At 44.9% G+C, this 18,981-nt stretch overlaps 1 protein-coding gene across 1 annotated transcript in view; it reads left to right on the top strand.

Annotated features, from left to right (window-relative positions):
• Window positions 1-18,981, top strand: part of LOC311124042 (A disintegrin and metalloproteinase with thrombospondin motifs 14-like) — a gene marked incomplete at both ends in the record, with an annotated part of 95,608 nt that overhangs the window by 36,441 nt on the left and 40,186 nt on the right. The window contains one exon of the mRNA XM_084198256.1: window positions 6,091-6,287. Coding sequence (XP_084054382.1) covers window positions 6,091-6,287 — 197 coding nt within the window. The remainder of the gene's footprint in view (window positions 1-6,090; window positions 6,288-18,981) is intronic.

Genomic DNA, 18,981 nt, shown 5'->3' with positions numbered 1-18,981 from the left:
GCCATGGCTCTCCTTCCAGAAAACCGAGGAGGGTTGGAAACCAGGGTCTCGCTGCCATGGCTCTCCCTCCAGAAAACCGAGGAGGGTTGGAAACCAGGGTCTCGCTGCCATGGCTCTCCCTCCAGAAAACTGAGGAGGGTTGGAAACCAGGGTCTCGCTGCCATGGCTCTCCCTCCAGAAAACCGAGGAGGGTTGGAAACCAGGGTCTCGCTGCCATGGCTCTCCCTCCAGAAAACCGAGGAGGGTTGGAAACCAGGGTCTCGCTGCCATGGCTCTCCCTCCAGAAAACCGAGGAGGGTTGGAAACCAGGGTCTCGCTGGCCATCTGGGGGCTACAAGCAGCAGCCTGTGCTGAGCCTGAGAGACCCTGTGCAGCGTTGCTAAGATCAGGGGTGTCGGAGGGAACGCATACAGTAGTCGCGGTTATCTCCTGTAGCTCAGTTGGTAGAGCATGGCGCTTGCAACGCAAGGGTTGTGGGTTAGTTTCCCACGGGGGGCCAGTATGAAAAATGTATGCGTTCACTAATTGTAAGTCGCTCTGGATAAGAGCGTCTGCTAAATGACTAAAATGTCAAAATCTAGGGAAGTGAGCCATTCAAGTTTTAAATAGTTGAAGGACAACTAGTGCCCGGTGGGCTCAATAACGAGCACAGCAGTGGAGGATATCTTGACAAAGTTAGCACCGGAGTACGGTGGCCAACACACACACTAGCTGGTGGGCTAAGTCGGCACAAGACAAGGAAGCCCGATATCCTCCACTGCCGTTTTAAGATAGAAGGGATAGGTATGGGGAGAGCTGTCACACAGCCTTGGAAGGAGAATTACACACTCTGACCCACACAGGTCACAGGCTTTTCGGTGACAGACTGACAGTACACACAACTCACACAGAGTTTAGCTTTCCCTCCCGGGACCTGGGAAGATGCAATCTGAGAAACAGGAGCAGCGGAGCGGTCAACTTGCGCGATACGGCTAAGCTAACTTTGGCAGAGGAAATAAGAGACAGTCGTGGTCTGAGGTACGGTTTTATATGAACTTCCTCCCACGCTGTCACGGCACCAGCGTGACTTTCTTGTTGTTTTTATTACTCGACCTGTACGGAGCGCGAGGGATATAATCCATTATCTTTTAGTTTACTGGATGCTGGCTGTACTTTTGTCAAATATACAAATAAGCGGTGGAGGTCTACAGAAGACTAGTCCACCCAAACGAGAGGAGACCTAGTGTTGTGCCAATGAGTGTGTTCGAGCGGTAAGCCTGATGAAGCCGACTGCGCTCGAACGTCGACGGGTGACGTCGAGGGAGGTGCATCTGCGACAACCAAAAGTCAGACACTGTAGGGGTTTTCCTATCAGCAAGGCTCAGATCAACAGGGTAGTGTCAACATAGCTGCTATTGTTTATAAACTTTTTTTCTGTATAAATGTCGAAATAAACTTTTCTATGCGCCCATATCACAAAATGAAAAAAATAATTGTTTAGAGAGAGGTCTCAAATATTACTTTCATTTGTAGGCCTATCCCCTTTAGCTTTGTGCTGCATTCGTAAGTAAGAGGGATGTGGGAATGTACATGTTGTGAAGTTGTAAATACCAGTTGGATGCATTCACGTGCTTTGAACTCGTTGAGAAACGCGGACTGGCTAATGGCCAACAAGCTGCGTAAACCATAAACTAAAAGTACAGCTATCATGCCTGTTAACAAATTATAGTGTTCAAAAACCATATGAATAGATTGCTTTTTATAAATAATGTTTTGTTGTTGCTTTTAACTGCGGAAAATGCTATTTCCTTAGCAGGTGACGTCAGAGGTCACCATATGAAGGTGAGGTCAGTACAGGTGCATCAAAGCTGGGACCGAGAGACTGAAAAACAGATTCTATCTCAAGGCCATCAGACTGTTGAACAGCCATCACTAGCACATTAGAGGCTGCTGCCTACAGACAGACTAGAAATCACTGGCCACTTTAAGAAATGGAACACTAGCCACTTTAATAATGTTTACATATCTTGCATTACTCATCTCATGTGTATATACTGTATTCTATACTATTCTACTGTATCTTAGTCCATGCCGCTCTGACATCGCTCGTCCATATATGTATATATTCTTAATTAATTCCTTACTTAGATTTGTGTGTATTGGGTATATGTTGTGAAATTGTTAGATATTACTCGTTAGATATTACTGCACTGTCGGAGCTAGAAGCACAAGCATTTCGCTACACCCGCAGTAACATCTGCTAAACACGTGTATGTGACCAATAACATTAGATTAGATTTGTGGGAGAAGTGGGAGTTCAGGATGAGCGTTTCCCACTAGTAATTACCAGTTGCAGGGCCGTTCGAGTGGATTTTTCCCAGCCCTATGTGGTAAATGCCCACTTCCTACTTGGTTACAAACGTAGCATTAGAAAAATCTGTCGATGTGCCCTTGAGCAAGGCACTTAACCCTAATTGCTCCTGTAAGTCGCTCTGGATAAGAGCATCTGCTAAATGACTAAAAATGTAAACTGTAAAATGTAATCGCAGCAAAGTTGGTTCCTGTTTCAGTCACTTCTTTGGCCACGTTTGCGTGGGTCAATCAAAAACACGCAAATGACTGGCTGACAAATAGTGCCCCCATAATGCAGGGGATGGCTGCATGGTGCAGTTGGTGAGAAGCAACTGCAGCGACTTGAAGGCGACTTCATCAAAAACTGCATGACCTTTGATCACATGATCTTTGCAAAGTTCATTCAGTCGAAATGTAGTCGCAAGTCGGACAATTTTTATAACCATAATGGAACACACTTTGAAAGGCGGAGACCGTCACCGTGACCGTCACTGCCTTTCAAAGGGTGTTCCATTATGGTTATAAAAATCAGCTCGAACGCGCCCAATGTCTTGCAGTATGGCTGTGTTCTGTGACATCATTAACTGGCGTCTGGTTCTGTGTCATTATCTGGGTTCTGTGTCATCATTATCTGGGTTCTATGTCATCATTATCTGAGTTCTATGTCATCATTATCTGGGTTCTGTGTCATCATTATCTGGGTTCTATGTCATCATTATCTGGGTTCTATGTCATCATTATCTGGGTTCTGTGTCATCATTATCTCAATCAATCAGTCAATCAAATTGTATTTATAAAGCCCTTTTTACATCAGCAGATGTCACAAAGTGATATACAGAAACCCAGCCTAAAACCCCAAACAGCAAGCAATGCAGATGTATTATCTGGGTTCTATGTCATCATTATCTGGGTTCTATGGCATCATTATCTGGGTTCTGTGATTCCGTTTTTTTATGACATATTGAGGGCCTTCAGAATCTGAGTCCTGATGTCATATTTCCAGCAGTTAGTTATTCCAGATGTGGTTCTGTAAGTATTGGAATGCTGGCAGCTCGCCAGGTGATTTACATTCATACATCCTATTTGTCAAGTTTTGCCACTTCCACGTTTGTCACATTGTCACTGACAGCATGCAAAATGTGGGCTACTTACCTTCTCTCAATTTGCCCTAATATTATCTCAATCATTTCAAATGGACACCTCCTATCTCCAACCTCACATGTGGATGATTGTACCTTGGACACATAGAGAGCCTTTATATTTCTATAGAGTAGAGTAGTGGATGATTGTACCTTGGACACATAGAGAGCCTTTATATTTCTATAGAGTAGAGTAGTGGATGATTGTACCTTGGACACATAGAGAGCCTTTATATTTCTATAGAGTAGAGTAGTGGATGATTGTACCTTGGACACATAGAGAGCCTTTATATTTCTATAGAGTAGAGTAGTGGATGATTGTACCTTGGACACATAGAGAGCCTTTATATTTCTATAGAGTAGAGTAGTGGATGATTGTACCTTGGACACATGTTGGGTTTATATTTCTAGCCACTGAGACGAACCTTCCTTCTGTGGCAGCTTATTATTTGTCTGACAGATTCCAAGAATCCATTCTTAACGACACAGTAGTATTTTCTCTTCTCTATGCTGTGCTGTTTCTCACCTAAGTACATTTACATGATTCACCTTCATCACCTTCCCGGAACTGTCTGCGTAAGGAAGCAGGCTAGAGCAAGTGCTCGAAGTCCTTGATTTGGAATGGTATTGAACCCATGTCTGGGGGCTTGATGCCCATCTGGTCCTAGTGTGTGGGTCTCTGACGGCATAGTGAGGTGGCAGAGATTCCTTGCAATCATTGTGGAATGGGATCATTCCCAGCTGCCCATAGCCAAATTCCATGTTTTATAACACCAGGCTGTTTTTACATGGTCATTTATTTAGTATCCAGACACATTCCTGTTGCTGTCGACAACAACACCAATGTTCAACGAGGAAATTAAAAACATTGTTACGTTTGCTATTGCACTTAACTGTTATTTTCGGATGGTTTCCATTCCTTAAATTGTTGACTCACAAGTAACTGTTGCATTTAGCTTAGTCATTTTCCAGGGACACATAAAGCTTAAAAAAAATAAAATAGCTAAAAATGCTAGGCCAAATCGTACCCTAATATAATATAATATGCCATTTAGCAGACGCTTTCATCCAAAGCGACTTACAGTCATGCGTGCATACATTTTTGTGTATGGGTGGTCCCGGGGATCGAACCCACTACCTTGGCGTTACAAGCGCCGTGCTCTACCAGCTGAGCTACAGAGGACTACTGTCATGGACGTTGAAGGACGGGTCAGACCAAGGCGCAGCGTGAAAAGCATTCATGTTTATTATGACACCTACTGAGAATGCACGTACACCTGTTTCTTTAGGTGGTATAATACAGACGACGATCCCTCTGACGTACAGGACATGCAGTATCTCACCAAAGTGAGTACACCCCTCACATTTTGGTAAATATTTTTTTGAGTATATATCTTTTCATGTGACAACACTGAAGAAATGACACTTTGCTACAATGTAAAGTTGTGAGTGTACAGCTTGTATAACAGTGTAAATTTGCTGTCCCCTCAAAATAGCACAACACACAGCCATTAATGTCTAAACCGCTGGCAACAAAAGTGAGTACACCCCTAAGTGAAAATGTCCAAATTGGGCCCAATTAGCCATTTTCCCTCCCCGGTGTTATACAAGCTGTACACTCACTACTTTACATTGTAGCAAAGTGTCATTTCTTCAGTGTTGTCACATGAAAAGATATATACTCAAAAATATTTACAAAAATGTGAGGGGTGTACTCACTTTTGTGAGATACTGTATATATTCCAGATATGGGCCATACAGAGGTTTCTGTGATTATATAGTGTACATAGCTCTAGGGGGTTGAGCAGGAAGAGGATATTGACGTGTCATGCTGTTGTTGATGAATGACTGGAGATGGTGTTCAGGTGATGGGGATCAAGGGGGTCTTTGTAATGTACAGGTCTCAATTCAACCTCTTACAGTGTCTCCTGTTCATGTCTGGACTGGCTGCATCATTGAGACTACACGAGACCATTCCAAAGCTTGGTTGCGTCCCAAATTTCTCCCCATTTCCTATTTAGTGCACTACTATCGACCAACGCTTGTGCAGCAAACTCGTAGGCTATATCCCAAATGGCACCCTTTCCCCTTTTTAATGTTATTAAGCCCCTACAAGGAGTGCACTAAACAGGGAATTGGGCTGATGCCATCAGAGGAAGACATACTACCTCCTCATCTCACGGATTCAGCCGAGGCTGCCCCTCCTCCTTGCTCGGGCAGGCTTCGGCGTTCGTCGTCTCCGGAGTACTAGCTGCTACCGATCCATGTGTCTATGTTCGACTTGTTCTGTCTTTATTGGTCACACCTGTTTCCCATTATGTAGTTATGTCATCCCTATTTAACCCTCTGTCTCACACTGTGTGTTGTGCGTGTTTGTTCATGTTTTGGCTGTCGTTAGTGTGCGGGTTTGTTCCCTCCCTGCGTGGAGGTTGTTGTTCATTCTTTTACCTTCGAGTAAAGTACGTTTTTTCGATTAGCTCTGTGTCCTGCGCCTGACTTCGCCTACCGCATTACACTGACGCCTTGACACCTCATCCGCATGGAAACATGCTGCTGTATGCTAGCTAATTGTTGGTATGTAACTCGTTGCAATTCCTCATGTCTCTTCTCTTCCACACAGTGGCAGACTTTGGGATTGCGAACCTCCCCAGGGCTCTGGACCTCTTGGAGCACAAGCTGACAGAGTCGGAGCGCAAACGCCGGCACGCCAAGAAGGACGACTACAACATCGAGGTGCTGCTGGCCGTGGACGACTCTGTGGTGCGCTTCCATGGCAAGGAGCACGTGCAGAACTATGTCCTCACACTCATCAACATAGTAAGTCCATTATGACTCTTCATGTCACGCATGTGAATACTTTATGAATGCTATGGGAGATTCCACGCCGGCGTAGGCCGAAAAATGTTTTTTGGTATGTCAGATTGTTCTGGCAATGCTCACAATAGTAACTGCATTGGGAGGAAGGAGGTTTGAGCGCTTTTTCATTTGTATCACCAACCATTTGTTAGAGAATCATAATGAAAGTGGACATTTTAGGCCCTTTTTAGACCCCATGGCTGCGTTTACACAGGCAGCCCAATTCTGATATCTTCTCTTTTTTAGAGCCAATTCTGATATCAGATCTTTTTTAGAGCTAATCTGATTGGACAAAATACCAAATAGTGAAGAAAATATCAGAATTGGGCTGTCTGTGTAAACGCAGCCTTAGGTCTGCGAATCGTACATGATACAGACAACATCTTAGTGTCGTTATACTCCTTACAGGGTTCTCTCAAATATGAGTATGTCTAGATTCTGAAATAATACAAAAATTCACATTTAATTTATTCAACATTAAAAATATTTATATTAATATCTCAAAAGTACCCTTTTTGATTTTGCTTATGTTGTTTGTAACAATATACTCTTCAAACACATCACATTTCCAGAGTGGGCTCTCTGCTACTTTTAATCACCCATTTTATACATACAAATTGACATTATAGGTCATTAACCAATCACAGCCCTCCTTTACGATTGCGCATTCATCAAATCACCAGCAGAGGGAGTTCCCTTTGAATCCATTTTCCCATTCACTGTGTTGGGTGGTGCTCATACAGTGTATCCTATGTTCAGAGTCAGCAGAGAGCCCGCTCTGGACATGGGATGTACTTGTAGAGTATATTGTTCCAAACAATACTTTTGAGATATTAAATATTAAATATTTCTAATGTCGCATAAATGAATGTGAAAATAGTATTTCGGAATCAAAGACATACTCCATATTTTAGAGCACACTATAAAGATGTTGTCTGTGTCAAGTACAGTTCACAGATCACAGGGAGGCATAGATCTAAAAACGGTCTAAAATCGCCACTTTTATCATGATTAATAAAAAAAAAAAAGACAAATTAGTGAAAAAATGGTTTGTGATACAAATGTAAAAAGCATGTTAAACATCCTTTCTCCCAATTAAAGTTTCTATGTGAGAATTGCCATTACAATCTGAGATACCATGGCATGGAATTGCCCTATATGAATGCTACATATCACATACTCACCACTCTACTTAAGTGTTGCCTGAAAGGTCCCGTATAGTCAAAATCATGTTCTTAATCAAATTGGATTAAACCAGATCAAAGTAAGTTGACCAAAGTATGAACAATTTACTGTTGCTTCTACATCGATAACGTTTGATCATAAAGTTACACTTGGATTCAGGAGGTGGGATTATTAAGGGCTTTTTTGTGACATCACAAAAAGGCTCTCATTTTAATACACCAATGGTAATGTCTTATTCTCTTACCTAATTTAAATAAGTACCGCCTTGTAACCAACATGGCAGAAGGCGTGTTTGCAGAGGGGCGTGGTTTACATAGCTGGGTAGCTACTCTACTGGTGCCAAAATTTGAGTTCAGTGTGTCAGCAAATATAATCACAGGTTTCCCCTATTCATCTAATACAAATATACTTATAGGTTTCAGCTTTCATCTGTGTCTGGTGTTCGCTAGTTACTGGCTAGCTATGTCTTCAGCCAGCATGGAACAAAAGCAGGGGAAGGGTTGCCCAAAACTCCCAACACAGTTGCCGTGTCATTGCATCAAGAGATGTGCCAAACAGGAGATTCATACAAACTTCTTAACATATTTGATGGTCATGATTAGGGCTGTGGCAGTCATGAATTTTTGTCAGCCGGTTATTGACAAGCAAATAACTGCCGGTCTCACAGTAATTGACCGTTAATTAACATACACATTTAGCATCTCCTGTCTTCCACGCAAAGCCTACAAGCCACTGATGCAGACCTTTGGAACATCTACATTTAAAAAAGTCTAATAAATCCATGTAATATAGCCTACACCATCACAATACATCCATTTATTTTACACAGGTCTAAAGAAACATGATATGAAGAAAATGAAGTCTATTTCAGAAGAACAGAATAGCATTTCCTTATGTTAGGTCCTGATCTGGCTACACCATCTGGCTGTGGGCTACACTAGTTATCCTTATGTTAGGTCCTGATCTGGCTACACCATCTGGCTGTGGGCTACACTAGTTATCCTTATGTTAGGTCCTGATCTGGCTACACCATCTGGCTGTGGGCTACACTAGTTATCCTTATGTTAGGTCCTGATCTGGCTACACCATCTGGCTGTGGGCTACACTAGTTATCCTTATGTTAGGTCCTGATCTGGCTACACCATATGGCTGTGGGCTACACTAGTTATCCTTATGTTAGGTCCTGATCTGGCTACACCATATGGCTGTGGGCTACACTAGTTATCCTTATGTTAGGTCCTGATCTGGCTACACCATATGGCTGTGGGCTACACTAGTTATCCTTATGTTAGGTCCTGATCTGGCTACACCATCTGGCTGTGGGCTACACTAGTTATCCTTATGTTAGGTCCTGATCTGGCTACACCATATGGCTGTGGGCTACACTAGTTATCCTTATGTTAGGTCCTGATCTGGCTACACCATCTGGCTGTGGGCTACACTAGTTATCCTTATGTTAGGTCCTGATCTGGCTACACCATATGGCTGTGGGCTACACTAGTTATCCTTATGTTAGGTCCTGATCTGGCTACACCATATGGCTGTGGGCTACACTAGTTATCCTTATGTTAGGTCCTGATCTGGCTACACCATCTGGCTGTGGGCTACACTAGTTATCCTTATGTTAGGTCCTGATCTGGCTACACCATCTAGCTGTGGGCTACACTAGTTATCCTTATGTTAGGTCCTGATCTGGCTACACCATCTGGCTGTGGGCTACACTAGTTATCCTTATGTTAGGTCCTGATCTGGCTACACCATCTGGATGTGGGCTACACTAGTTATCATTATGTTAGGTCCTGATCTGGCTACACCATCTGGCTGTGGGCTACACTAGTTCATTTAGCAGACTAGATTTGTTTAGAATTCCGTGGCATTATTTTATATTATTTTATAGTATGAAGAAAACAATTGAACAAAGCTGAATAAAATAGAAAGGATATTTTCTCCAAACGATTTCAGAGGGAGTGGCCACATGCGGCTATTCTGTGTTGAGCGGTTAACTAAGAAACAGGTCCTCCTATATGCTTAATTTAGAGTTATTTATGTAACTTTAGTTGTGATACAAACGTTGGGCTATATGTTTTGATTTTTAATACCTTCTAAGGCTGCATGATGCGACTCTAATGATGATTTGAAAAAAGTCACATGAAAGGCATGAGCTCTGCTTAGTTTTTTTTTTGCGCAGGCTGTACACACTTCATCAGTCTCTCATTCACAATTTGACGGCACTTGATAATGACTCGGATTTCCCGGCTGCATCCCCTTTATGTGGCGAAATGTCCCCTAAGAAAATCCATGCCTTTTGCAGCCAGTGGCCGTTGTGCCCTCGGGCTGAATATAATCATTATAATTCCCTTCTCCCTCACTCACATGGCTCTCGGTCACGTGATCGGGTCTTTCTCACAGGCTACAAGTGAAGACAGACACATCAACTGTGCGCGTCCTTATCCAATTCCGAGGCGCATATTGAAGATATTGGAAGAACTGTCCACATTTACTTTTCGTCAGCCAACAAGATGAGTCGGCCTAACGAACAGCAAAAACACTAGCCTATGTCAATCTACTATCCCCCATAGTACAAACGTTGACCTATTCTATTCTGTGCGAGAAATAAATATTCCAAACATAGTCTGGGACAGTTGTGGGATGCAATAGATCCCAAATTAATAAAACCACTAGCATCAAAATACCTGTTTTAAGCAATGAGCCTGAAGCAACAGATGAGAACATTTAGCTTAAAATGTTGATAAACTATTAGGCTATTTCTTCACATTATAAGCGCAGCAATGCGCACACGGCAGTAGGCTATAAGTGAAAATGTTCCATTAGCAGGAAAACACCATTCTCAAAAGTGACCACAAATGTGATTATGCATGTATTGCTTTTATAATAAAGGTGCATTTTTATGGTGAACATTTTCTTCCCCAAACTTGAAACTCACGCGCTGCATAAGTATGCCAGTTAGGCTCTACACCCCTTGTAAAGCGGATTAATGTGCTTTAATTTAAGAAGTTATTTGGCCACTTTAGTTGTGATACAAACCTTATCAAAACATATAAGCCTATGGGCTAAGCTACATGAAGTGTGCCACTATGATTTTAAAAAGTTGCCAAATAAATCATGCGCTATTTGCCTTAAGCTGGGCATCATTCACAAGTGATAATATATTATTCACAAGTGATAGGCTAATATTGTCACCCATCACACTATTCTTGATTTAATCTTTTCTTTACATGTACTAAATAATATATGTGTGAAATTTGTTTTGATTTAAAATGGACCATTATCATGCACCAAATACATGTCATCTATGCACTTAAATACCGAATGGAGGATGCTTTTCACATGGTTCATTTTCATGCCAGCCAGGTAGGCTATACTCCTGTTGTAAAGAGAAGCAATGTGCTTAATATTAGGAAAGTTGTGAAATAAATATAGTAGGCCTAACCAATAGAAAGCTGAGGGGATCCTCCTCTTTTTAACGCAATTGCATAGCCTATAGAAATGTTGCGCAACATGACGTCATGTTGCCGGAGCGGCAGGTAGCTTAGTGGTTAAGAGCGTTGTGCCAGTAACCGAAAGGTCGCTGGTTCTAATCCCCGAGCCGACTAGGTGAAAAATCTGTCGATGTGCCCTTGAGCAAGGCACTTAACCCTAATTGCTCATGTAAGTCGCTCTGGATAAGAGCGTCTGTTAAATGACTAAAAACGTAAATGTGTTTGATTACATTTTCTATTGCATTTGCATTGAAGTCAGAGTGATTAGAGGGACAATAGAGAGCTGAGTACCAGGCATGTGTGGTAGGCTGCTAATGACCATCAGCAGCATCAGAGCTTGGAGAAGCCTAATTACCGTGACTAAACGGTCATGCGGAATTTGACTGCTGTCATCACTCGTGACCGCCGGAGTGGCAGTAATACGGTCACCGTAACAACCCTAGTCATGATATATGAACATCGCCTGACATACTGAGTATACCAAATATTAGGAACACCTTTTGCCCTCAGAAAAGCCTCGGTTCGTCGGGGTGTCGAAAGCATTCCACAGGGATGCTGGCCCATGTTGACTCCAATGCTTCCCACAGTTGTGTCAAGTTGGCTTGGATGTCCTTTTGGGTGGTGGACCATTCTTGATAAACGCGGGAAACTGTTGAGCGTGAAAAACCCAGTAGCGTTGCAGTTCTTGACACACTCAAACCGGTGCGCCTGGCACCTACTACCATAGCCCGTTCAAAGGCACTTAAATATTTTGTCTTGCCCATTCACCCTCTGAATGGCACACATACACAATCCATGTCTCAATTCTCTCCAGGCTTAAAAATCCTTATTTTAACGGTCTCCTCCCCTTCATCTACACTGATTGAAGTGGATTTAACACGTGACATCAATAAGAGATCATAGCTTTCACCCGGTCAGTCTACGCCATGGAAAGAGCAGGAGTTCTTAATGTTTTGTTCAATCAGTGTATATACATGTATGTAATGTAACCAGCCTTTACCCTGTAAAGTTTCAACTGAAATTGTCCAAGATGCAGCTTGATAAACAGTGCTGACAATTACACTTGGGCTAGCAAGCTAAATTATATACACAAAATGTTGTCTATATTGATGCTGTTACAATAACCAAACAGGATAAATACATCATTTGTGATGTTGTTTGTGTTGCTTTGTTTATCAGCAAATTTGCTTGAGATAATCTCACTGCAACACTGCTCATATTGCTTGTTGCTTGACATAGGCGTTTTCAAAGAACCGTCATTCAAGGTGAACTCCCCGCCCACTCAGCCTACCAGCTCCCCGCCCACTCAGCCTACCAGCTCCCCGCCCACTCAGTCTACCAGCTCCCCGCCCACTCAGCCTACCAGCTCCCCGCCCACTCAGCCTACCAGCTCCCCGCCCACTCAGCCTACCAGCTCCCCGCCCACTCAGCCTACCAGCTCCCCGCCCACTCAGCCTACCAGCTCCCCGCCCACTCAGCCTACCAGCTCCCCGCCCACTCAGCCTACCAGCTCCCCGCCCACTCAGTCTACCAGCTCCCCGCCCACTCAGCCTACCAGCTCCCCGCCCACTCAGCCTACCAGCTCCCCGCGCACTCAGTCTGTCCTTTCAGACTTCCTGACTTTTTATTTGGAAAAAATATTGTTGGTGATGTTTTAGTCACTCAAAGGGCAATTTTACATGGAAATCAGAATGACTGTTTGGGACCTTTTAAATCTTTCTTAGCTGTTTGACCCCTATGTGCAACTGCTCTGTTTTGCTGTGTGTGTGTGCTCAAACTTTCCTGTGGACAGCTTACTGTACTATTCACCATACAGACCAGAGTTGGGGGGCCAAATCCATTTAAATTCAGTTACGTAAACTGAAATTCCGAAAAGCTATTGGAATGTAATTGACCAAGCCAGTTGACTGTTGCCTGCAGGACAAGATGACTGTTTGTGGAAGGTGGAAATCTGTTCTCTCTCATGGGAATGACTTGATAGAGTAGTAACAGCGTTGTCTCTGGCTCGCTGGCCAGACTTATTCTCACCCCCCCCAATGTGTGTAGATTCCCCCTCAGGTCCTTGGCCTGGTTGTTACTGGACTAGTTCCCTCCTCTCACGTTGTGGACGTTGACACATTATTTCTCCCTCGCCTCAACTCCCCCTCTCTCTTTCTCCCCCCCCCCCCCAGCTTCTCGCTCTCTCTATCTCTCTCTCTCAATTCAATTTCAATTTAAGGGCTTTATTGGCATGGGAAACATATGTTTACATTGCCAAAGCAAGTGAAGTGAACATTACACTCACGAACGTTCCAAGAGAATAAAACATTTCAAATGTCTCTCTCTCTCTCTCTCTCTCTCTCTCTCTCGCTCTCTCTCTCTCTCTCTCTCTCTCTGTCTCTCTCTCTCTCTGTCTCTTCTGTGTCCCTGAATGTTGATGGATTACCAATGAAAGAGAAACCCCCCCCAGCTTGTTCATTACAGGCTCAGGCAGCTCCTAGCACCTTAATCTTATTACGCAGCCCTAATCCACCAAGTCACATTTTCACAGGGTGCTGGTTTCACTCTGTAACAGTTACCATTTGGGTCCAGTAGGGTGGTCTGATTTAGCTGCACTAGACCTGTCGCTGGTGTATCCCAAATGGCACCCTGTTCCCTAGGGCTGCTTGTCAAAAGCAGTGCATTATATAGGTACTAGGTTGCCATTTGGGATGCAGCCACTGTGAGTTGACTGGGGGTGGAGAGGGCAGGGGGTGGAGCTGTGGCGGGATGGGGCTGGCTGGTGCTGGACTGCTGCTGGGCAGCCCAATCAGCACACACATCCACCCGGCCAGAGGATCTGGTTTGTTGCTCCCAGTCCCTTTAGACTGAGAGATCTACGTTTCTACAAACAAGGTGAACACTGGAGCTCTTCTGGTTAAGCCAGTGGCTTGCTGTGTCTGAAAGAGCTCTACCCACCCAAATCCCCCCCAATCCTTCCCAGCCACCAGGAGAGAATGTGGAGCTAGTACAGTACCACTTGGAGAAAATCTCCCGGCCCAAGGAACTGATTAAAGCACATCCTGCCTGGACCGAGCCATGCTAGGAGACTGCAGAGCCTGTGAGGTGCCTGTCTGGACCAAGCCATGCTAGGAGCCTGCAGAGCCTGTGAGGTGCCTGTCTGGACCAAGCCATGCTAGGAGCCTGCAGAGCCTGCAAGGTGCCTGTCTGGACCAAGCCATGCTAGGAGCCTGCAGAGCCTGTGAGGTGCCTGTCTGGACCAAGCCATGCTAGGAGCCTGCAGAGCCTGTGAGGTGCCTGTGAGGTGCCTGTCTGGACCAAACCATGCTAGGAGACTGTGAGGTGCCTGTCTGGACCAAGCCATGCTAGGAGACTGCAGAGCCTGTGAGGTGCCTGTCTGGACCAAGCCATGCTAGGAGCCTGCAGAGCCTGTGAGGTGCCTGTCTGGACCAAGCCATGCTAGGAGCCTGCAGAGCCTGTGAGGTGCCTGTCTGGACCAAGCCATGCTAGGAGCCTGTGAGGTGCCTGTCTGGACCAAGCCATGCTAGGAGACTGTGAGGAGCCTGTCTGCCTGGACCAAACCATGCTAGGAGACTGTGAGGAGCCTGTCTGCCTGAGCACAATGTCTGTGTTGTTAGAGAAAATCCAGGAGGGGTTTTGTCCATGTTGATGTGATGATGTACACAAGGCAGGCAGGCAGGCAGGCAGGGAGAGATATATATCCCAACGCCTCCAGTCCTCCAGCTAGCTCATCACAGCTGCTGAGCTCATTGCTGTTCAGACAAAAACAATCCAATTCCGAATGATGCTCTGTGAGTAATGAGCTCAGCTGAGCACAGGCAGAGCAGCCATTGACCGTTTGGGGTGCGTTCCAAATGGCACCCTATTTTAACTACTAGCTTTATAGTGCAGAACTTTTGACCAATTGACCCTGGTGAAAAGTAGTGCACTATATAGGGAATAGGGTGCCACTTGGTTTGGCACCTCCCTTCGCTAGTAAAGGTTGTTTGTAAATAAAATAAAAAAGACTACGGATAGATTTAAAGACTGTATGCAGGAGATTTAAACTGCATCAGTAGTATGTTCTACAGTAGTGTGGTGCAAGTTTTTGAAACTACATTGAATAACGTTCATGATGTTTAGAGTAGGCCTACTCACTATGGCTGGAGAAGGCTGTGGCTATTTCTGACGTCGCCCTCCTTGTTCCAACAGCTGCTCAGTTTAAGGTCCAACGTCAACCCAACATTTTATATAGGTCAGCGTTCGACTCAGTATGGAGATCTGAATACATCACATCACAAAAGTCAAGGGGAATCTGAGGGTCATCCGAGTTTAATTTACATTGTACACCGTTTCATTAAAATAGCTGAATGACTTTTCTGTAAGTGAATGAATAAGGCTGTTTGGTGGATGTGTAGACCTAGTCTGCATTCCTTTGCTGTGTAAATGTTGGACTGTTGCCAAGTTCCAGTCTTGCGTCAGTTACACAGTCGTTTGTGTCATGCTTTATAAACGGAGGGAGTATGTATTTGTGCTGTGGTGTTCTAAACAGTGTGTGCTGTCGTGCCTACTGACATTTTTCTTATCATTTATCAAGTGTGTTAGACATCTCTTCCCTCTCGATTCAGCGATATGTCTTATCATTTATCAAGTGTGTTAGACATCTCTTCCCTCTCGATTCAGCGATATGTCTTATCATTTATCAAGTGTGTTAGACATCTCTTCCCTCTCGATTCAGCGATATGTGCACAGATAAGACAAGTAGATAGAAGGCTGGGAGATGGGTGATGGCTCCTTGGAAGAGGGTGAGAGATGGGTGATGGCTCCTTGGAAGAGGGTGAGAGATGGGTGATGGCTCCTTGGAAGAGGGTGAGAGATGGGTGATGGCTAATTGGAAGAGGGTGAGAGATGGGTGATGGCTCCTTGGAAGAGGGTGAGAGATGGGTGATGGCTCCTTGGAAGAGGGTGAGAGATGGGTGATGGCTCCTTGGAAGAGGATGAGAGCTGGGTGATGGCTCCTTGGAAGAGGGTGAGAGATGGGTGATGGCTCCTTGGAAGAGGGTGAGAGATGGGTGATGGCTCCTTGGAAGAGGGTGAGAGATGGGTGATGGGTCCTTGGAAGAGGGTGAGAGATGGGTGATGGCTCCTTGGAAGAGGCTGAGAGATGGGTGATGGCTCCTTGGAAGAGGGTGAGAGATAGGTGATGGCCCCTTGGAAGAGGGTGAGAGATGGGTGATGGGTCCTTGGAAGAGGGTGAGAGATGGGTGATGGCTCCTTGGAAGAGGGTGAGAGATGGATGATGGCTCCTTGGAAGAGGGTGAGAGATGGGTGATGGCTCCTTGGAAGAGGGTGAGAGATGGGTGATGGCTCCTTGGAAGAGGGTGAGAGATGGGTGATGGCTCCTTGGAAGACGCTTCCTTATTTCGGTACTGTAACTTGTAAGGAGCACCGCCGTACTTAGAGCAACCTGAGAGTGTCATGTTCGTCATAATGATTGGACCAAGGCGCAGCGTGATATGCGTACATCTTTTATTTTAGTACTTTCAAATACACAAAACAACAAAACGAAACGTGAAGTCCTCGGTTAACAAACACAAACCTACACGGAACAAGATCCCACAAAACACAAGTGCACAACAGGCTGCCTAAGTATGGTTCCCAATCAGAGACAACAAGCAACAGCTGATTCTCGTTGCCTCTGATTGAGAACCACCCCGGCCAACTTAGAAAACACATGCACTAGAAACTGAACATAGAACACAAAACATAGACCCTACACACCCTGGCTCAACATATAAGAGTCCCCAGAGCCAGGGCGTGACAGAGAGGCGGCATGTGCAGCGCCTTCATCACTAGGACTACTGTGTTTATGACTGACTGGGATAATGACATCGTAGACAGGCAGGCCATCCCAGGGCCTCCCTCCGCTAGGCAGGCCATCCCAGGGCCTCCCTCCGCTAGGCAGGCCATCCCAGGGCCTCCCTCCGCTAGGCAGGCCATCCCAGGGCCTCCCTCCGCTAGGCAGGCCATCCCAGGGCCTCCCTCCGCTAGGCAGGCCATCCCAGGGCCTCCCTCCGCTAGGCAGGCCATCCCAGGGCCTCCCTCCGCTGGGTTTAAAGCATCACTAGGAAACCAAACTGCATCAGCTCAGACCTCCAGTATTCTGGTAAACAGAGACTGTCACCAACACATATAAATCAATATGTCCCGCCGCCGCTCTGCTGGGAGGTCACCGCGTGACCTAACTCGCCGGGGTCTAGTGTTGTCCAAACATATCTGGGCATGTATGTGTGTGTGTGTGTGTGTGTGTATGTTTGTGATAGTTTCTGTACACTTCATTGTTAAATCATGTATAAACCTGGAAGAGAATAACATCTATTTCCAATGTTTTGTTGTGGTCAATATCCTATATAATGTCCTACATAGTTATTACATAGTTCACCAATAGCTTATACAGTAGGCTACATGGTATTTTCTTTTACCCTCTTTTTCTCCCAAATTTCGTGATTATGATCTTGTCTCATCGCTGCAACTCCACAACGGGCTCGGGAGAGGCGAAGGTCGAGTCATGCGTCCTCCGAAACATGAGTACAGTACCACTAGTACAGTACCACTTGGAAAAAATCTCCCGGCCCAAGGAACTGATTAAAGCACATCCTGCCTGGACCGAGCCATGCTAGGGGCCTGCAGAGCCTGCAAGGTGCCTGCCTGGACCGAGCCATGCTAGGAGCCTGCAGAGCCTGCAAGGTGCCTGTCTGGACCAAACCATGCTAGGAGACTGTGAGGTGCCTGTCTGGACCAAACCATGCTAGGAGACTGTGAGGAGCCTGTCTGCCTGAGCACAATGTCTGTGTTGTTAGAGAAAATCCAGGAGGGGTTTTGTCCATGTTGATGTGATGATGTACACAAGGCAGGCAGGCAGGGAGAGATATATATCCCAACGCCTCCAGCACTCCAGCTAGCTCATCACAGCTGCTGAGCTCATTGCTGTTCAGACAAAAACAATCAAATTCCGAATGATGCTCTGTGAGTAATGAGCTCAGCTGAGCACAGGCAGAGCAGCCATTGACCGTTTGGGGTGCGTTCCAAATGGCACCCTATTTTAACTACTAGCTTTATAGTGCAGAACTTTTGACCAATTGACCCTGGTGAAAAGTAGTGCACTATATAGGGAATAGGGTGCCACTTGGTTTGGCACCTCCCTTCGCTAGTAAAGGTTTTTTGTAAATAAAATAAAAAAGACTACGGATAGATTTAAAGACTGTATGCAGGAGATTTAAACTGCATCAGTAGTATGTACTAAAGTAGTGTGGTGCAAGTTTTTGAAACTACATTGAATAACGTTCATGATGTTTAGAGTAGGCCTACTCACTATGGCTGGAAAAGGCTGTGGCTATTTCTGACGTTGCCCTCCTTGTTCAACAGCTGCTCAGTTTAAGGTCCAACGTCAACCCAACATTTTTATATAGGTCAGCGTTCAACTCAGTATGGAGATCTGAATACATCACATCACAAAAGTCAAGGGGAATCTGGGGGTCATCCGAGTTTACTTTACATTGTACACCGTTTCATTAAAATAGCTGAATGACTTTTCTGTAAGTGAATGAATAAGGCTGTTTGGTGGATGTGTAGACCTAGTCTGCATTCCTTTGCTGTGTAAATGTTGGACTGTTGCCAAGTTCCAGTCTTTCGTCAGTTACACAGTCGTTTGTGTCATGCTTTATAAACGGAGGGAGTATGTATTTGTGCTGTGGTGTTCTAAACAGTGTGTGCTGTCGTGCCTACTGACATTTTTCTTATCATTTATCAAGTGTGTTAGACATCTCTTCCCTCTCGATTCAGCGATATGTCTTATCATTTATCAAGTGTGTTAGACATCTCTTCCCTCTCGATTCAGCGATATGTCTTATCATTTATCAAGTGTGTTAGACATCTCTTCCCTCTCGATTCAGCGATATGTCTTATCATTTATCAAGTGTGTTAGACATCTC

Source organism: Coregonus lavaretus (assembly GCF_964263955.1).
Source record: "Coregonus lavaretus genome assembly, contig: HAP1_SCAFFOLD_905, whole genome shotgun sequence".
NCBI lineage: Eukaryota > Metazoa > Chordata > Actinopteri > Salmoniformes > Salmonidae > Coregonus > Coregonus lavaretus.
The sequence above is the reverse complement of the archived record's forward strand: the minus strand, read 5'-3'. Positions and strand labels throughout refer to the sequence as shown.